The 20,682-nt window shown below is 41.6% G+C and overlaps 1 protein-coding gene across 6 annotated transcripts in view; it reads right to left on the bottom strand.

Annotated features, from left to right (window-relative positions):
* Positions 1-20,682, bottom strand: part of ADRA1A (adrenoceptor alpha 1A) — a 107,006-nt gene that overhangs the window by 80,516 nt on the left and 5,808 nt on the right. Inside the window, exons 2-3 of one of the 6 annotated variants that reach the window (XR_006787447.1) lie at positions 18,017-18,155; positions 14,040-14,154 (exon numbers count right to left, since the gene is read on the bottom strand). The exons of 3 other annotated variants lie outside the window; for them this stretch is intronic. Coding sequence is in view for 1 of the 3 variants with exons in the window: in XM_045852911.1 (XP_045708867.1) it covers positions 12,987-13,276 (290 nt within the window). In the remaining 2 variants the exon portion in view is untranslated. Of the gene's footprint in view, positions 1-12,982; positions 13,277-14,039; positions 14,155-18,016; positions 18,156-20,682 lie in introns of those variants that run through there. 2 more of the 6 variants (XR_006787448.1, XM_045852911.1) reach the window with 2 other exon arrangements.

Consider the following 20,682-nt stretch of genomic DNA (forward strand, 5'->3'; position numbering starts at 1 on the left):
CAGACCAGTCCTGTGTGACAGAATCTTCTGAGACCATGAACCTTGTTCTCTGCCTGCCCCATCCAGTACAGCAGCCAGGAGCCATAAATAGCTCCTGCACACTTGCAATGTGGTTAGCTTGAATGAGGAACTGAAGTTGGGACTATACCTAATTTCAGTGGATTTTAATTAGGATTTAATTCTCCACATATGGCTACAGGCTCAGTCCTGAACAGCACAGCTCTTGATAGTTTCACTGATAGGTGCATCATGATTTCAGGCTGAATATGGTAAAGCAAATGGTCTCACAGACATGTCCCCTTCTGCATCTCTGTCCATGGCTCTACAGCCCTGTACCCCGCACTTGGAGCTCAAATGTTCCACTTTGTTTTTCCTACGCTGCTTCCTGCAAGCCACTTCTGAGGGTCCCCAGCTCTGCCTGTACTGACCCAGCTCTCTGCATGCCTTGGATCTCCTAGTCCTCTCTTGAACCTAACACTCAGCCTGAGTGTCTTACTCCAATGTACCCTGCCACCATGGATGATCTGACCTCATCTCAACCCTGCTCCACCAAGTTGCTTACCGCCTTCCAGTTCCTGGCAGCTCCCCATGTTCTTTATCTCTCTTTTTTTTTAAACAGGGGATATCCATTAAGTATTTTTTATTTTTATTTTTTAAATTATTTTATTGTTCAAGTACAGTTGTCTGCATTTACCCCAACCACTCCCCCTGACCTCACTCAGCCATTTCCACCGCCCTCCCTTGTTTCCCCCTCCCCTTGGTTTTGTCCATCTGTCCTTTATAGTTGTTCTTGAAAGCCCTTCCCCTACCATGTTCTCTTACTAAAAGGCTCCTCTCCCCCAAACTGCTGTCCCACCAACCCTGATCTGTGTGTTCTGTGGCCCTCCTGCATGAATGTTCACATTCACACACTCACTCTGCCACCCTCTCCTGGGTATTAGCTCATGAGTTCATAAATGGGCCATGCTCACCCCTGCGTTGGAACTTGGCTTTTCAAATCCTGCCTTTTAAGAGGTTTTCATGAGAGCATTTATAAGGATGTTATCTTATCCTGATAACTGTTTTTTCATGGGGGTTATCCTTTTCTCCCCATTTAGATTTAAAGACAGTAGGTCTTTTTGAGCATCCTCCAGAAGACTTAGCTTAGGCCCTAAGCTAAGTAGTAGAGCACATAGTAGATGCTGAGCATTCATAAATACTTCTTGTCTAATCAACATGTTCAGGATAAGAATTGTACACATCTGAGACCCCCCTATGAACATTGGACTCTCACTGTTAATAAGTAACTCCCTGATCCTCTGATTCTCTGCTCACACCTCTGTTTGTCTTGGCTTCTTTCTGGCTTGAAGTTCTCTCATGTCTGTCTCCCCTTCATCCAGGAAATTATATGAGCCAATCATGACAGGTCAGTGTGGAGAGCGTAGGATTTTCTCTTCTCTCCTAGAGGTGGTGGCAGGACTAATGCTTGTTTGCCATTTGATCAACATAGTTCTATCAAAGAAGTTAATACACCAAAGAGGAACACTCATGGTGAACCTTCTGTTACTGGCTGGGAGGCACTGGACAAATGAGCCTCCAGGAGCCTCATTTCTTAGGCAGGTAAAACAAGGATAAAAAGTGCCTCCTCATAACTTTATAGGGGACCTATGGAATTAAATAAAATAGCACTTGAAAAATAGATTAAGAATGTAGGATTGGATGAACCAGGGGCTAAATGTATGCACCTCAGTGATAGATAGCCTGGGCATTTTCATTTTAAAGAATGATCCAGAAGGATAATGTTTAACCAAAGAAACCAAGGAAAATGCAAAATTCTAGACTGTGTAAACTAATTTGCCAGAGGAGAATTATCTGGAAATCCCAAATATCCCAATGGCCGCAGAGGGCTGCAGTTGGGTAAGAGGAGACTGGGCTGGTCTGCTTCTGCTCAGGAGGGACAGGGCAGAACACAGCTGTGAAAGGCGATGATGCATGCAGTCCTCACACACACACCAGACCAGCTGCCAGCTGCCCAGTAGCAGCAGGAGAACTTCCTTTGGTTTCCTATCCACAGGAGCTAAGCAAAACTTTGACTTCAGGGCAGAGCTTTCCTTTATAGTTCTGTCTGATTTATAAAAGAGTCAGGAAAAACACTCTCAACTTTTCACTGCCAAGGGCCACTGTATTAGTTTTCCTATAGAATCTGTGTTTTGAAAGATTTAAGAGGAGATAAAGTGCCTAATACATTGCCTACACACTGTGATGATTTGCTTCTCCTCCTGTTTTTCTAGTCAAAAGGAGAAAATCCACAGAATGTTTCACATCATGAAAAAGCCAGCATTGCCCTAATAGAATGATACAGGTTTACCATTCCTTTTCCAAAATCTTTAGGGTCAGGTGTGCTTTGGAATTTAGCATTTTTCAGATTTTACAAAGGTAACATAGTCACATATGGCACACTGTAGATGACCACCAGTGGGTGTGTGGGGCAGCACCTCACAATCAAACATATAACTCTTTCTGCAACTTGATGTAGTATATAAAATACAGATTTTGTATTCTGTACTCTATGTTCTCTATATTCTGAAATCTATATTATCAAATGTCTTATAGAATGTTTAGATTGATGTGTGTTTAGATTGGGTTTGGTGTCAAATTAGTTCTGGTCAGGTCAAGTTTTGGCCCCAAATTAGAAATGTAGAACTTTCCATCTTCAGGGCTTTTGAACTTAGGAATTCCAATGGAAATGTGTACATATAGTTTTCTAAAACAGAGATAGCTTTTCTGAAAGTTTCCATTAAGCTTCTGAAAATGTAAAAGAAAATAGTGAGTAGCAATATCAAAACTTATTACAGCACTGACCAGTGTGGCTCAGTTGTTGGGCATCATCCTGCAAACCAAAAGGTTGCTGGTTTGATTCCTGGTCAGGACACATACCTGGGTTTCACATTCAGTCCCAGTCAGAGGTATGTACAAGAAGCAACTGATCAATGTTTCTTTCTCATATCAATGCTTCTCTCACCGTGTTTCTCTCTCCTTTCCCTCATGCTAAAAATAAATAAAGTCTTTAAAAAAACATTACAAAAGTTCAATAACAAAAAGTAATGTGGGACTTCCAGTCAAGATGGAGATGTGGGTATACATGGCTCACCTCTCAGAACCACACTGAAAGTGCAACTAAACTATAGAACAACCATCACTCAGAACCATCTGATATTGAGTTGAAGAGAAGTCCAACAACTATGGAATTAAAGAAACCACATCTATTGAAACTGGTAGGAGGGGTGGAGATACTGAGACATAGATGGGCTGCTCTCTTACCCATGTGTGGTGCATAAAAATTTGGGAAGATAGCTCAGGAGTGAGGGGTCATAGACCCACACCAAGCCTCCCAGCCTAGGGATTCAGTGCCAAGAAGATAAGTCCCCATAACTTCTGGCTGTAAAAACAAGTGGGGATTGAGTCAGTGGAAGAAACTTCTGGACTCCCAAAAGACCTCTTAAAAGACCTACACACGGACTTACTCAGACTCACTCCCTTTAAGCTCCAGCACTGGGGTAGCAACTCAAAAGGCACCAGTGGCATACAGGGAGGAACCGAAGTGTCTGGCATCAGGGCAAGAGCTGGGAGACAGCTTTCTCCCAGACAGAATGGTAGACAGAGGCCATTTTTTCTTTTCTGAACCCTCCTTTTCTGAGCCATATTTAAGACTCCATCAACCTGGCTCACATTGTTTCCCATGCCCTGGTGTTTCCTTGAGGCTTTGCCCCACCTAACACATGGGCCCACCCAAGCTGTAAAAAGTGACTTTTCCATATAAATGGCTGGTCTTGGCTCATCCTTCACATCTTCCCAAATCTTCTCAAAGAAGCAACAGTTGGCCTCAATAAGCCTCCAGCCCCCATACTCCTTGCTAAGTGGCCCAAGACCCAGCACTAGCAGCAGATAGCCTAGGTTCATAGCTTTGCTTCTCCTGGGACTTCCAAGCTCAGAACAAGTAGCAGCCATCTCAGATTGCCTGGTAGCTCATGATGCATGGCCTCAGACTGACTTTGCCCTGCATCTACCAGGAAACCGCATAGCCTGTGTGCCCAGTGGACAGCTACCCATCATGTCAAACACCACAACCCTGTCTCTGCAAAGCTGAGCCTCCATGAAGGGTGGGGGTTGGTAATCAGTGGCCACAGATAATCCTTGCAGCTAACTGGCCTGGGTAAATCTCTCCCATTGATCTGCCCACAGCAACCAAAGCTCAGCTGCAAGACGAGGGTGTACTCAGCCCACACAAAGGGAATACCTCAAGTATCCAGCTTGGGTGATGGGGAAACTGCCACTGCACCCTACAGGGCACACCTACTATATTAGACCATACTACCAAGACAGGGAATCATAACAGCTCTACCTAATACATAGAAATGAACACGGGAAGGCTGCCAAAATGAGGAAACAAAAACTCGTGGCCCAAATGAAAGAATAGATCAAAACTCCAGAAAAAGAACTAATCAAAATGGTGATAAGCAATCTATCAGATGCAGAATTCAAAACACTGGTTATAAGGATGCTCAAGGAATTTAGTGAGAACCTCAACAGTATAAAAAAGATTTAGTCTGAAAGATTAGTATATCTTTCATTTCTGAAAGATATACTAATTTAAATAAAGAAAAATTTACAGGGAATCAATGGAGTGGATAAAGCTGAGAATAAAGTGAATGATTTGGAACATAAGGAAGCTAAAAACAACCAATCAGAACAAGAAGAAGAAGAATCCAAAACATCGAGGATAGTATAAGGAGCCTCTGGGACAATTTCAACATTTGCATCATAGGGGTGCTAGAAGGAGAAGAAAAAGAGCAAGAAATTGAAAATTTATTTGAAAAAATAATGAAAGAAAGCTTCCCTAATTTGGTGAAGGAAATAGACATGCAAGTCTAGGAAGCACAGAGAGTTCTAAATAAGATGGTTACATAGAGGCCCACTCCCAGACACATCATAATTAAAATACCAAAAGTTAAAGATTAAGAGAGAATCTTAAAAGCAGCAAGAGAAAAATAGTTACTTACAGGGGAGTTCCCATAAGACTGTCAACTGATTTCTCAAAAGAAAGTTTGTAGGCAAGAAGGGATTGGTAAGAAATAATCAAAGTCAGGAAAAGCAGGAACCAAAGCTATCATTTAGAATCAAAGGGAAAATAAAGAGCTCCCCAGCCAAGGAAAAACTAAAAGAGTTCATCATCACCAAACCATTATTTTATGAAATGTTAAAGGGACTTATTTAAGAAAAAGGTGGTCAAAACTATGAACAATAAAATGGCACTAAATACATATCTATCAACAATTGAATCTAAAAAACAAACTAAGCAAACAGGGAGAACAGAGACAGCATCATGGATAAGGAGAGTGTTTTGATGGTTGTCAGATGGGAGGGAGGTGCAGGGGAATGGGTGAAGAGGTGAGGGGATTAAAAAGTACAAATAGGTAGTTACAGAATAGCCATTGGGATGTAAAGTACAGTATAGGAATTGGAGTAGTCAATTTTTGGTACCGAATGTTACCAAAAAATAGTAGGTTGAAGGCATCTGGAAATGTCAGTTTATTTGTAATCACTAGCTAAGATGTTGGAAACACAGTAAAAATATGAATAATTATCAAAATTGGTGTTCTGCTTTAAATGTGGTGTTTCTAAAGACTTTGATAGATTTTATGAATTCTGATAAGCCAGAGTTTATTGATCTTGGTGCTACTGTCATGTTGGGCTGAATAATTCTTTGTGCTAGGCTCTGTCTTTGCATAGTAGCATGTTTAGCAGCACCCCTGGCCTCTGCCTGATAGATGCCAGTGCATTTCTTGACCCCATTGTGCCATTGTGACAACCAAAAAGGTCTCCACACATGCCAAATGTCCCCTGGGGGGCACACTCACCCCTGGAGGAGAACTACTGCTATGATTTCCTTAGGAATAGCTTTTTCTCCTGGGATTTCATTTTCTCCTAGAATTTCCTTTAAAAAACCAATTTCTAAGATTGTCTTTTCATTATTTCCTAATGGCAGCAAAATCATTTTAAGAAACACGTGACAGATTGCAGGTAAATTTCAAAAACATTTTTCATTATAATGGATCAAACTATAAGATCAACTTGTAAGCAGCAGATTTCTCACTAGCAACAAGGTAAATGTGGATAGCTCAGGGGGAAAAACAAGAAGGTAAGAGTGCAATGCTCCCATCTCAAATCCTTTTTGGGCAAAAACAACCACTGTTCAAGCATTCCAGAAAAAAACGACAGCTGGTGGGCCCTTTGTCAGCTTCCCCCTCATTTGAAAATGCACACCCTAACCCTTCCTGAGCTTCTCCAGATACCTCAATCAGACACTGTCAGTTCCAAGAGTTCCAAGTGAGCGGTGTTCCAGAGGCCCCCAGTGGCATTGCCGTGCTGCCAGCAGGGAGGAGTGACGACTGAGTGTTCTGGACCCAGGGTCCCCCAGCTGCTTCAACTGGTGCAGTGCTGCTGTTATCTGTCTTATATCTTGGGCTTCTGAGTAGAATTTTATGTGAACAAGGAGTTTTGAAGCTAAGAAGTTTGAAAGCCACTGGTCTCATGCAAGCCCTGTTTTCTACAGATGAGGAGTCAGAAGCCAGGGTTTTTAACTTGTAGCCAGATCCCTCTCTTCTGTTCCAGGAAAGGCAGCCAAGTAGCTCCAGCATGATGTGACTTCATCCCTGTTGTGCCCCACTCTCTGCTTTTCTGCATGAGCACTGCAATTGCTACCTTATAGGCCTGTTCTGGGAATTCAATTCAATGCAATAAAGGGCGTGCACACAGCACTGCTCTGCACAAAGTGCTCCCCCAAAATACAGATGATGAAGCCCTGACACCCCATATGATGGTCTTTGGAGGTGGGACTTTGGGTGATAATTAGGGTTAGATGAGGTCGTGAGGGTGCAGTCTCCATAATGGGATTGGTGCCCTTATAAGGAGACGAAGGACCAGAATTTGCTCTCTCTCCACCATGTGAAGATACAGAAAGAAGCTGGTTATCGGTGAACCAGGAGGATGCCCTAACTAAAAGGCAACCACGCTACACCCTGATCTCACACTCTGAGATCCCCAGTCTATGGTGTCCTGTTACAACACCTTCAACTGGTCCAACACCTATCACATCAGATATGTGAACCAATTCACTTCTTTTTCCTGGAAAGAGACTTATTAAATGCTTGACAAGATTCATCTAATCTTGTGCTCAGGGCCACAAGAGGAGGCTCGGCTGACAGAACAGTGTGTGCAGGGCCTCTGGCAGTGTCCAGCCCCACAGGGATCTTCCTTTCACTGCTTTGTCTTGAACCACAAACTGCCAAGGTACCAATGGAGGTGATCATGCTCAGGTTACTCTCATTTCTGTTTCAAACCTTGGTATCAATGAGAAAAGGTGCGCAAGCTGAGGCAGCGACTTCTAGATCAAGGTGAACTTCCCCATCCCCTTTCTAAATTCTTAATAAATCTAAAAGAATACAGAGATAGATAAAATTTTATATAGTGGCTAAAACACCAGGGAAGGGCAGTATTCATAAGCCAGAACCTGGGGAATTTCTGGAATTTGGACATGACCATCCTGAATGAAGGACAGAGAAGTCCTTAGTTTACCTCAAGAACAGGGGCCAAAGGTAAGATGGATGCCCATTGTTGCTCAGTGACACCTCCAGGGTTTGAAGTAACAGACCCTGAGGACACAGGCAGACTCAAGCGGTAGCTTTTCAAGACAAATCTCAGCTCTATTCAAAGGTCTGAGAAGAGTAACAGTGCTGAGGTCCCCCCGGAGTGGGAAGCCCCTTGGTTTTTCCAGGCAAGGTCAGTCGATGAGTGAAAGGAAGCTCTTTGAGACAGGGGTCCCAGGGGTCCAGTCATACCCAGAGGAGAGGCCACTGTATCCTCCGTGCCAAGCAAACAGAACAGACTCTACCCCATGATAGTGAAACCTTCCCTTCCATCTCCTTGTTTGCTACTTATGAATATCTCCATCTGCACTCTGGCAAACTTAAATACAGTGATAATTATTTTCTTCTTTCCTTAATCTGAGTCTGAAAGATTTGGACAGGGACCCACCCAGTTCCAAACAGAGCCCATTTAACATTTTATAGCTAGGTTGTCCTCTATGCAGTTGAACAAAAAGAGAATTATTGTTCATGTGAAAAGATTCAGCTATTCAGTAGAGAATATCAATCTGAGGAATTACAGCAAAGGCCATATTTAAAAGACTGATATGAAAGAAAATCTCTAAGTTGTATAGAAATGAGACTTAAGGAGCAACTGGGTTTATAAAATAAGCATTGGCAATAATGAAGACAGAACAATGTGCTGAAGAAATGCAATGGATGGATAGAATGTGGAGGATATTGCATATTATTAAATCTAACTACAACACAAATACAACAGGTAAAATACAACACAAATGAGAAAGTCAAATGAAAGTCAGAAGGAAATAGGAGAAAGATAACTAATATAAGGAAAAAGCAAGCAAACAAATGGGGGCAGATATGGAGATCCAAAAGACAGGTAGTGTGATGTCCAGGAGAACACAAAGCAGAGAAGTGATTGTGCAGAAGGACTACCTGTAGACTGGGTGTTAAAAATTCACACAGGTTCCAGGGAATAACTATGAAAACTTAATTCTCCAAATCAGAAACTTCCAGGGGGCATTTTTTTAAAAAGATTTTATTTATTTAGTTTTAGAGAGGGGAAGGGATGGAGAAAGTGAGGGAGAGAAACATCAATGTGTGGTTGCCTCTCATGAGCCCTGCTACTGGGGACCTGGCCCACAACCCAGGCATGTGCCCTAGACTGGGAATCGAACTGGTGACCCTTTGGTTTGCAGGCCAGTGCTCAATCCATTGAGCCACAGCAGCCAAAGCCAGGAGGCATTTTTCAAAATCCTACGTGAAGATATGTTTAGGCAGAGAGAGAGAGAATCTTTGATCAGTTGCCTCCCATACCCATCTCAACTGGGGATGGAACCTGAAATCTAGGTATGTGCCCTGACTGGGAATCAAAACCGCAACTTTTTGGTGTATGGGAAGATACTCCAAACAACTGAGCCACATTGACCAGGACTCTAGGAGACATTTTAAAATTTTGATTGGAAAAACAAGTCTATAAGCATCTTGGCTAGAAAATAAACACACAAATTAAAAAAATGCTTGACAAAAAACCCCCAATAGCGAAGTTGACCTCAAGTCATTTATAAAGTGTGAAATACCAAGAGGCAAAAGAGTAACAATAACAGTACTACAAAATTAAAAAAAATAAACTAACAAGACTTCTATGCTCAGAGAAGTTATCTTTGATTTGTTTATGTTCATGCATGTAATGGCTTAGAAAATGTGTTTTGTTTGTGTCTTTATTGGTAAAATTTTATTTGATGGTATATAGTGACTTCTTTAATAGTAAATATGTCAAACTTTGTGGGCCACTCAGTCTCTGTAGCAACTACTCAACTCTGCCACTGCAGTGTGGAAGCCACCTGGGTGATCTGTAAGAAAATAGGCATGGCTGTGTGCCAATGAAACTTCATTTACAAAAGCAGGGCCCAGTTTGCTGGCTCCAGTTCCACATAGGAGATACAATGAAATCCAGAGCTCAGGAGTGAGTAAATCACAGTAAGTAATAAGAAGGCAACTAGTATTACACTAAACTAAATCATAGAAAGATACAAAAGATAGAATAGGTAATAAAAACATTAAATAGAATGATCTAGATTTAAAATGCAAAATGTTGTTAATCAAAAGCTCTAAGTTTCAGGGAGGAGAGAAAATAGAAGTGTGCTGGACTTCTATTGTGAACACTGAACTAGCGTGCCAAGGTGGGTGGGTGGTAGGTAGGCTAGTGGTAAGAGAGAAATTAAGGTTAAAAAAATGCTTTTGAAAAGTTTGAAGGAAACTTCCAGTAGAATTGAAAACAGAAGACAAAATATCCTCACTGGTGTGGCTTGGCGGACTGAGTGCCGACCAAAGGGTTGTCAGTTTGTTTCCCAGTCAGGGCACATGCCTGGGTTTCCGGCCAGTCCCCAGTAGGGGGCACGTGAGGGGCAACCACACACTGATGTTTCTCTCCCTCTCTTCCTCCCTTACACTCTCTCTAAAAATAAATAAATAAAATCTTTAAAAAAAAGAAGGCAATGTTTCCAAAACATTGTAGAATTAAAAAGCAAAGAAAAAATGGTCCATTTTGCAAGACAAAAAAAATTTTAAAAAGCATAAATCAGAAAACATAAAACAAGAAGAAAAAAATCAAACCAAATCTGTTACAATCAGTAGAAATTAGTTAAATTCTTATTAATAGACAACTAACCAATTTAGATGCACAGACTGAGAAAAGTCCATTTGGTGTGACAGCTAAAAGCTGATACATAAAAAAATATGGGCAAAGGTATGTTGGCAAATACAAACAAAATACATTAGCAATTACAATGTTACATTTTTAAAATGTATTATAAAGGAAAAAAACAAAAAAGCCTGAGTGAAGATATTGTTGACTCATAATTTTAAGTATCAAGAAACAGCATCAACATATATAAAGCAAAACCTGTTAAAATGGTAAGAAATAATTGGAAGAGTTATTTCCAGTAGCAGTGGGAGGATTTACCATACCTCCCTCAATATCTGACAGATAAAGTAGATAATGGATGAAGGTAAAGATAAAGAATAATGGAAAAAGAAGATCTTAAAAATGGCACTATTAAAGTGTAATTAACATATATCAATTAAACATTATCTGTATTAAATATGTTAATTATTGATCATATATTAAATCATAAAGAAAAGCCTCAATAAATTCCACATTCTCTGACCACAGTGCAGTAAATTTGAAATTAATTTTTTAAAGGGAGGGCAAAAATACCAATTATTTTCAAATTAACAAACACCAAAATAGTAAATTCTCTTCTGTCCCACCACCAATCAAAGGAGATAGTGAGAGCAAGTACTACCTAGGAAAACAGGAAGGGAAGGAAGCAGGTTTGCTAAGAAAGGTGTGGACAGCTGCGATTGTTAGTAGTCTTAGACAAGGAAGAATCAGAATACGTAAATCAAATACTGTGCTCAAGCTAATATAAAAGAACGAAATACATCCCCCTTTACCACACACACAAAAATTCTAGAGATTAAGTTAGTGCACTAGAAACCAGATGAAAATGAATAATAAATCCAGGACATGAGTTCTTTGAAAAAACTAATAAAATAGACACCCTTCCAGGACATCTTAGTGAAGCCAAAAAGAAAGAAAACACAAATACATGATTTAGAAAATGAGAGAGACAGAGAGAGAGAAGAAAGAAAATATTACAGAATTTCATGTAGAATTCTATGATAAAATGTTAAACCTCAATGAAAAGGAAAATGGAAAATCAGAGAGCAAAGATTATCAGATCAGACAATCAGAATAGCCCACTATCCATGGAAGAAATAGAAACCGGTCTCCAAAAATTACATCCATAAAAGGAGCTGTGCCCAAATGTTTTATGGGCAAGTTCTTTCAAACCTTCAAGGAACACATAATTCTTATGCTATTTAAACTGTTCCAGATTGTAGAAAAAAATTAAAAGTGTCACAGTTCATTTTATGAAATTAAAATAAACTTGATACCAAAAAGTGATAAAGAAAGTACAATACAATAAAATGTAGTAATTTCACATATAAGTGTAGATGCAAACCAGAAATAACATATCTGGTATAATGCAGTAACATGAAAAGGAATAATGCCATTCATCAGATAGAATTTTATTCAATAACATATATATAGCATAATATTATAAAATCACACTTATCAAATCTACGCAAACAAAAAACTTAATATTGATATAAAAAGCAGCATTTGATAAAACAAAATTTATTTTAAATTAATTTTTCCTATAAACTATAGAAAGATACTTTCTTGATATGAGGAAATGTATTGATTTAAAAGCAACAGTGTCACATCTAATGTCCAAATACTAAAGAGCACTTCCCAGTTTCATTATCATAATTAGTTTCTAGCACACATTAGGAAGTGTGATTAAAAGTATAAACAATACTTCAAAAGTAGTTTGAAAAGCAAAGAGACTTGTCATATTTCATAACAGGAGGTCTCAGCATGATAGAGATGTCACTTTTCAAATTAATCTATACATTCTAAAACATGGTGATTGACACATGACAGGGGGTGTATGTGTGTGTGGTGTTGGTGGGGGCCGAGGTACAACTTAACAAGAGGAGTTCAGAATTTTCCTGGGAGAATGAATGTGCAACAACTGGCAAGAAAATTTCAAAGAAGAATATTCATCCAGGGGATTTAAACCAGAAAATGTTCAAATGCATTATGAAACTACAGTAATTTAAATAATGTGGCACCCATGCTAGAGTAGAGAGACAGATAAATGGGACCGAAGTGGGAATCCTCAAGCAGAGTTAAGATTCTAATATAATCGATTCTTCCCAAATAAGATGGAAAGAATAGATTATCCAATTTCAAAATAAATGTAAGTAGATGTCATCTACTGATACACAAAAATAAATCTGAGGTAGACTACAAATGATGCTCTAAAGGCACTAGGAGAAAACAGAGATTGTCTAGCTTACATCATGGAAGGTCTCTCCAAGAATCCCCGAGAGCCATGCTCCATGAAAAAGTATTAAAATGTGTGACAATGTAAAACTTTTAAAAGTACATATATTGGTAAAAGCCACAGAAACAATACAATGCAAGAAACCCAATGGGAAAAATAGTTGATAAAAACGTATAAGGACTATAATATTGTTAAATACTCCTCATCTTTGTTAACTTTTTAGTGAGTCTGTCATTCTGCCTAAAATCCATTTGACATTTTGATTCAATAAAGGTAGAATGAGAAGGAGAAGGAGGAGGAAGACATGATCCAGAGGAAAGTGCCAGTGAGCCACAAAAAGGGACATCTATCCCGCACAGGTGGACTGTGGGGAAAATGGGCAGGAGCTCCCCTCTTGACAAGGACCTGAGAGCATTTAAGATCAAGATGGGCATGAAGTCGCTTTTCCAACTGTCTGTCCTGGGAGATGGCACAGAAGGGCCCTGCGTCTATTACAGTGGCAGCCAGTGTGAGTAGGCAGAAAGCAGGCCTGGGTGGCATGTCTGTGGGTTGTGGTGTGGCGTAGTGTGGAAGGTGCCTCAGGACTCTTCGTGCCTTGAGGCAGAGATGGACTGTTGCTGAGGATTTGGCTCAGGAGCTTGTGACAGGTGATCATGGGGGATGGAGAGACAAAGTGATTCCCTGGCCGACTGCTACAGAGCAGGAGGCAGCCTGCCAGGAAACAAACAAACAAACAAACAAACAAACAAATGGAGTTGCAGACAAACCTGACTCAGTATGGACTATCGCCTAGTACCAGTCACTAGACTGAACCAAACTCCCCAGCGCAGGGCACTAAAAACCACAATGAAGGGTCAGCTGAGGGACCCAATTTCCTGACCCATCCCCACCACCGCCTTCCCCCACCACCATGAGGCAGTGTGAGCCCCTGGGCTGGGTCAGCAACTTAGCAGGCAAGTCTGAAAGACTGAGTTACTCAAGAGAGGCTTAAATGACAGGATCTGATTGAACTTCTTGGATTTAAGTAAAATGTGTATGGGTGCATGTGTGTGTATGTTTTTGTGGAATTTCATGGAAGAGATCACATTGTTTTTTGGAAAATATAAAAGCTGCATTTTTCTTAGCACATCTGAATATAGCATGAGAAAACTGGTAACCAGTGTATACAACAAATAATGATTAATATCTTCAATGTATAAAACAAGCTTACAATAGAAAAGAAATTAAAAAACCTTTATAAAATGTGGTCAAAAAGTACATACAAGCAATTTCATATCCCCAAAGTTGAAATATAAGTGACTAATAAAACATTGAAGGGGATTATGTAAACCAAATAGTGGTGCTAAAGGACAGTTAACTACTAGATGAGGAAAAGACCTAAGAAAAATGTCCTCACATCTGAACCTGAGACCATGAAGTAACAAAACACAGCAATGACTCCTTGTTTCCTTCAAAGTAATGGCCTGTCTGCTGCTGGATGGGAAGGAGTTGGCTGTTGTTGAGAGGCTGTTAGGCCTCATTGTAGATGTCTTCTGAGTCTGCAGCACATTCCTTCAGATGTGCTAGTAAATCTTCATTGACAGATTTGTCTTGTGGAAAGAGACACAATTAATTTAAAGTCAAGTCTGGTTATACTATTTGTGATCAGCAAAAGGTTTTCTTGTCAATGTGTTCTGGAGACAATGACAAAACAGGCATTGCAGAGTTCTGCAGCAGGTCATGGAACACATATTTTTAACCACATGCGAGAGGGATTATCTTTACAGAGTCTCCCTCCCCTGTCCCGTGTAAAGGGCTCCCAGCTGGTCTAGCCACAGTCCTCCTTTATGTCATCCCTGTTCCTGGTCATCTCCGGATAAATACAAAAACTCCTCAAATGGCTCTGAAGGCCTATTCGGTCTGGACCCTCTCTCCAGCTTCAGTTGACACCAGTTATCTCTTAGCCTTTTGGCTCTGGCCACACCAGTCTTCTGGAAAAGCCTCCTGAATACCAGGCCCTCCAGGTCAGAGTCCTTGTCTGTCTGCTCCTTCCTGCCCCCTTTCAGTCTCTGAACTCTTCTTCACTCTACAGATCTTAGCTCAGAGGCCAAGCCCTCCCCCTGTGCAAGCCTTTTCTGCATCCCTGCCGAGGGCTGGGCTCATCCACAGGAGATGTTTTCAAGGTTCCACCTGCATCCCTTCTCTGTATGCAGCTTGGGATTTCTCATGTGCTTATCTAAGTAATGTCTGCCTCCCCATGGAGATTAGAAGCCTGTAGGAAGGCAAGGACTTCAACTAATTTTACAATGTGCATTATTACATAAACCCCAGCACATGGTACATTCTCAGTAGATAATAACAGGTGGATGAAAGAAAACTGTTGTTTGATAGATTTGGGAGGCAGATGGGGAGCAAGATGAGTACAGCAACCCTCCCACCCCCACCCCCACACCTCTATGCACCTCCCTGTTGCCTACCCATTAGCAGATGAGTCTATTTCCTTGAACCTACTGGTGTGCTGGCCTTGTGACTTGCTTTCACTGCAGAAGTAACACTGGGCCTGGCTCTTCAGAAGCCTGGCAGCATCTATCCTGACTCTCTTTGAGAGAACCGCCACCTTGTAAGAAAGCTAGTCTAGACCACTGGAGCAGGAGAAGCTGCCAGTTCTGACAGCTAGCCCAGCTCCTGGATCAGCCACTGTTTTGGGATAGTTTGTGGTACAGCAAGAATGAGTGAAAAATCTGGTTTCTTATCTTAAAATCAAAATGGCTCATAGATTCTCTCCACACCATTGTCTCTAAGAGATCAATCCTTTCCATAAGAATCAGGGACCTGGTCTGTTTGCACCTGCAGCCAAGTAATATATCTCAACATCTACACAAGCCAAGAGTCCTTCAATGCCATTTATGTGCTCTTGCCCATTTTCCTTGCTGTTTTTTACTTGTCACCATCTGGAATGTTTCTGTGTTTCATTGAGCATATTTTCAGCATCATTCAGGCAGGGATTTTCTGGTCTTTATCTCCAGTGATTCTCCAGCTGCCTGGCACATAGTAGATGCTCAGTAAAATTTGCTAAATAAAGGAGTCATTGGCTGTCTCACTGCCTCCACCTGATCAGCCCCTTGCCAGCTCTGCCTTCCACAAAATGCCCCATTTTAAAACATATTCTCCCCACTCACCACTGCTGCCCACTCCTCTTTTTTATTTTCACATAATTCTCTAATTTTCTAGGTCCATATGAGCTATAGCTTGGCCTAGCACTGCCTCTGTTGACTTCAGACATAATAGCAATGGCCAGGTCTAATCATGGTGTCTATTTTGTATTTAAATCAGGAAATGTGTCCAGAGTTCAGTCACATAGCTCTACATTCAGTGATGATCACTCCCTTCACCTCTTCCCCTCTGCCTTCCTCTCTTTCTCTGACCTCCAGGGTGTCATGCTCATGGTGACACCCTTATGTCAGCCTGTGTCAGTCACAGTGGACCACACAAACTACCAGCCACCCTAAATAATGCCACCTATTTTATGAAAAAGAAAGCCTCAGCTTCGGTTTCCATCTCTGGCCAGCACTTTCTCCACTTGGCAGTGGCCTCTGGGACAGTGGTCTCCAGACAAAAGGTGACATGAACAAAAGTGAGACACATGCTTTTGGTGCCTGGCTTCCCATGTGAGGCACACTGTCCACCCTTTCTTTTTCCACAGGTTGAAGCCTAACACTGTCATATTCTTTCTGTTCATCTCCATGATCAAGCTTGTTTGTTTGTTTTTAAAACATTCCCTCCAAGCAATAAATGACTGATAGTAACCTCAAACATGATTCCCCTCCGGTGAAAGGTTTCTGGATTTCAGCCAAACATATAGGATGCAAAACGAAAATAAGATTAGCAACACTAAGATTTCAGAGCAGGCAAGTCAGATTGCTACCCATAATCACACTATTCAGTTAGGCAACCAAGCCAGCCCTGTCGGGGTGGAGCTGTGGTGGGGGAAGATATGTGGGGTCAGTGAGGAGACAGAGCCTTTCACAGTGTACAGGAGTAAACTCTGGTGAGGAAATGGAGGGTAACCATCCCCCCGCCCCCAACTATCTCGGGCTAGGTTTCACACATGGGGGTGCTTCACTTTTCAGCTTTCTGTATCACATTAATCTGTGCCCTGGTTTTAGTTTCTAATATCACTGTTGTCTGGCAGCCTAGCACAGACTGATAACTTCTTCCCAAGACAGTACTTGTATTAAGACCCCATGTTCCTTGTGTATGATAATATAATGACATATTTATTCTTCTGTTCACATTTTGTATGAAAAACGTACTAAAAACCAGTAACATCTCATTGGTGGCCCAGCAGAGGTAGTCAGTCTTCAAATTCTTGCTTAGTCTACAGTGATAGTTCTAGAAGCTTCCACAGTGACCTTAAGACGTGGTTAGCTGTTCTGTTTCTCAGCCCTGGTAATATCACTTTGAGGACCAATGTCACAGACTTGTGATAATTGTTCCTAATTTGTCTCCTTAACTAGATTGTGAGGCCCTTGGGTGCTTTATCGATCTTTTTATTCTGTTTAACTCAGTGCCTGTTACTTATTACACAGTCAGTAAATCCTGGGAGATATAGTCTCCTACTCATTAGGTATCAGGAAGAAATTGCACCACAGAGTGGATAGGCTTAGGCTCTTGCACCCACTGTACAGCCTGGTCGAATACTCCCAATTATAAATTTCCAGATTCCTTCCTGTCACACTGTATCATTGGGGTTTGAAGAAGCCCAGTGATTCCAGGTGCTCCTCCCCAGCTACAATCCCTTCCACCACAGCCTCCTCATCCCAACATTACTAACCCCCAAGATAGCAGATTGGAGAGGGAGGCTTTGATTGGACCAGCACCCCCCTTCCCCTCAAGGATCTCTGGTGGCAGCTTGGCTGACACCACAAGTCCCTTCACTTGAAGGGACCCCCCTCTTCCTGTGGCCCCTTTATATAGTTAGTCATTAGCAACAGTGCATATAATCCCCAGCCTCTTAGCTGTTACAGAGCAACATACAACCTTCTTGTAAATTTATGACCCCAGGTCTCAAATGAGACTCCTCAAGAATTTTGGTGACTCCACTAAATCCCCATAATCTAATCACTCTCTCACCTCAAAGATTAATATTTCATGTCCTCTTTGGTTCTTCAAATGACCATCATTTCCTATTCCTTCTTTACTTCTAGCTGATAATCTTTCTACTTATTTCACTGAGAACATATATTCCAAAGAGATCTCCCCACCCCACTGTGTTTTGTCATCCCTTCCCAACCCTACTCTGGGCACTGAATCTCTCTATTTCATCATTCCCAAACATGATATCCTGCCTCTCACCTTTAAAAATTCTCTCTAGATCCTTCCAGCTATACTGTATTTCCCAGCTCCATTGTCTAATAAAACCTTTCTGAAGAACTGTTTCATTGTTCCCATTTCTTCTTTTCCCATCCTCACCTGAAAGCACAGCCAGGCTCTTTGCCTCCATCACTCCACTGAAGCTATCACCCTCCAAGGTCCTCTTCATATCTGTATGGACCTCCACTTGGCCAAGTTCACTGTTGATTCCCAGTCTTCCTTTGACTTGACTTGGCAGCTGCATGGGACACAGCTGATTACTCTTGTCTTTTTGAAACATTTCCATTCAGCTTTGGGGACATCATAATTTCCTCCTTGGCTGCTCCTGCTCACTGTTTTTTGCTGATTGGTTCTTCTCCTTTACCCAGCCCTCAACTATCAGAATGCCCCAAGGCTCACGCTTATGTCTCTTTTCTCTCCATATGTTCTCTCTTATAGATCCTTCCATTCTGTGCCTTTAAATATATCAATGTGTCCTAAGTTTAGACAACTTCCCGTCTTATTCAATTCGTACATCTAACTACCTACTGGGCATCTCTACTGACATGTCTGATGGACCCATCTCAGCACTTACCCTTCACTCCCCTGCTGGCCCTGCACAACCCTGTCATTCTCTAGTTTTCTTACATTCAGTAAAATGTATGATTTGCCCAGTTATTTAGGCCCCAGACATAGAAGTTATCTTTAATTCCTCTCTTTTTCACATGTCCCTATGTCCAAACTTGTCAGCTCTACCTTTGAAATGAGGGCTGAATGCAATCATTTCTCACCACCTCCACCTGAGTGGAACCAAGACGTTTTTCCCCTGACTTCTCCAACAGCCTCCTCACTAGTCTCCCCGCTTTCACTCACCCCAAACAACCCAGTCTCCACCCAGCAACCCCAACTGATCCTTTCAAAGCATAAGACCAGTCACTCATCTGCTAAAAGCTGTCCAATGGCCTCCCATCACAATTAGAATGATATGCATTTTCTACTTTGGCCTCACCAATCCACATTACTTTGACCTTGTCTATCTCCCCAGACTCTTTTTGAACTTGTCTTCCCCCACATTCTCTATAGTTCAGCCATACTGGTCTTTCTGCCCTGCCTTAAATGAGACAGGTTCTTTCCTATTTCCACACTGGCTGTTTCCTCTGCCCAGAAAGCTTTCTGCCCCAGACTTTGTAAGGCCTGCTTTTCACTTCAGCCAATGCATGTGCTCAGACATTACCTCTTCACAGAGCACTTTCCTGAACCCTCTCCCCATTGTCCTGCTACTCTCTAGCCTCGTATTCTGTTTTTAAATAGTGCTAATTAATACTGAAATTTTAAATATATAATGATTTTTTATTTTTATTTTAGAATACTAAAAATTATAGTGCTATATCTATTTGAATAAGAGGATGTATATCATCAGTTAAATAACAATAGCTAAACAAAAAAGAGATCAGTCAAAATTACTTTAAAGAGAAAACAATACAGATGTTCTCAGTGATTGTGGGTATTCAGGACTCAGCTGCTGGGGGAACTGAGTCAAACTTGCAGATGACTCTGGATTCTTGAGCTCTTACTTCATGGCCCTTATCCTTTCTGGGGCACTAATGACCCATGGCATTCCCAGTGGGCTGTGGGTGGAACAAAATGGCCACTCGGGGAAGGCTGGAACTTGGACTTGACCTTGGCTATCATTTTGCCTGTTGTGATCATTTTCTTTCCTTACCTCCTAGGGCTTTTTCTCCATCCACGGGTCTGTGTTCCAGCTTCCTTGAGCCCTTTCACATAGAAAACAGTCCCCATTCCACAGCAGGAAGTGCTTTTCTCCAGTTCCTTGCCCAGGTCTTTGGCCATCTTCCTGTAGAGGCTGCAAATCTAATGTGCAGAGTTCATGTTGCTACACATGCTGACAAGTGTCTGCTCCATTTCTAAGCAGATCGTTTCCACCTCAGTTTCTTCTGAAGTTGCATTAAGTGATCTTCATGTGATTCAGACAGAATGTGAAGCTTTGGCTTCAGCTGCTGAATGACACTTTCCAGGTTTGAATTTTCACATAGCAAAGATGCTTCCTTGAATTTGAGACTGGTTACCTGTCCTGTGAGCTCTTCGTGCATTTGCTTTTATTCCCACGATTGTCTGGCTATTTCCTGGTGTTCCTCTTCAGGACTTCAAAAGGACACATTGAAGTCGCATCATCAGGGACACCCTCCAGATGCACTTGTGACCAAAGAAGGGGGTGGTCACCAATTTCCACTTCCCTGTTCTGTTTGATCTGCCACATCACATGACCTAAGTGATCCCAAAGAGATTCAAGAACAGGTATGGTCTGCAGCTGTCTTTCAGTCACTGACATTAATTGGCTGATTTCATCTTTCAGGACCAGCTCCTTCATGTGTAGACTGCTCCAACCTATCTTTCTCCTGTTCCTTTTCCTGGACTCCCTGACTTTATCCCATAATTTCTTGGTGGAATAGTTGTGGAATTTCTGAAAAATGAATATTTTTCTTGAAATCATTTGTTATTTTCTTCTGAAGTTGCTCTCCATCGATCTCTGATGCTCTAAGATGGGCCTTCATCAGTCAGCTGGAAAGTCTAGGGACCTGCTCTCTTGGTACCATTCACAGAGAGGCCTGCTGAGTTTATATTCAGTGCCAACAAGCACCAGGTCTGCAGTGGGGAGGCCCAGCTCCAGGCAGCTGGAGGGAGTCATCAGTGTGTGTCCCTGATTCAATGATAATATATTCTGATTCAATATTCTCTCTACATCTTCCAAAGACTTCATTGCCAGC

The sequence above is a fragment of the Phyllostomus hastatus genome, unplaced genomic scaffold, assembly GCF_019186645.2.
Source record: "Phyllostomus hastatus isolate PE091 unplaced genomic scaffold, TTU_PhHast_1.1 phas_contig_98, whole genome shotgun sequence".
NCBI classification, from domain to species: domain Eukaryota; kingdom Metazoa; phylum Chordata; class Mammalia; order Chiroptera; family Phyllostomidae; genus Phyllostomus; species Phyllostomus hastatus.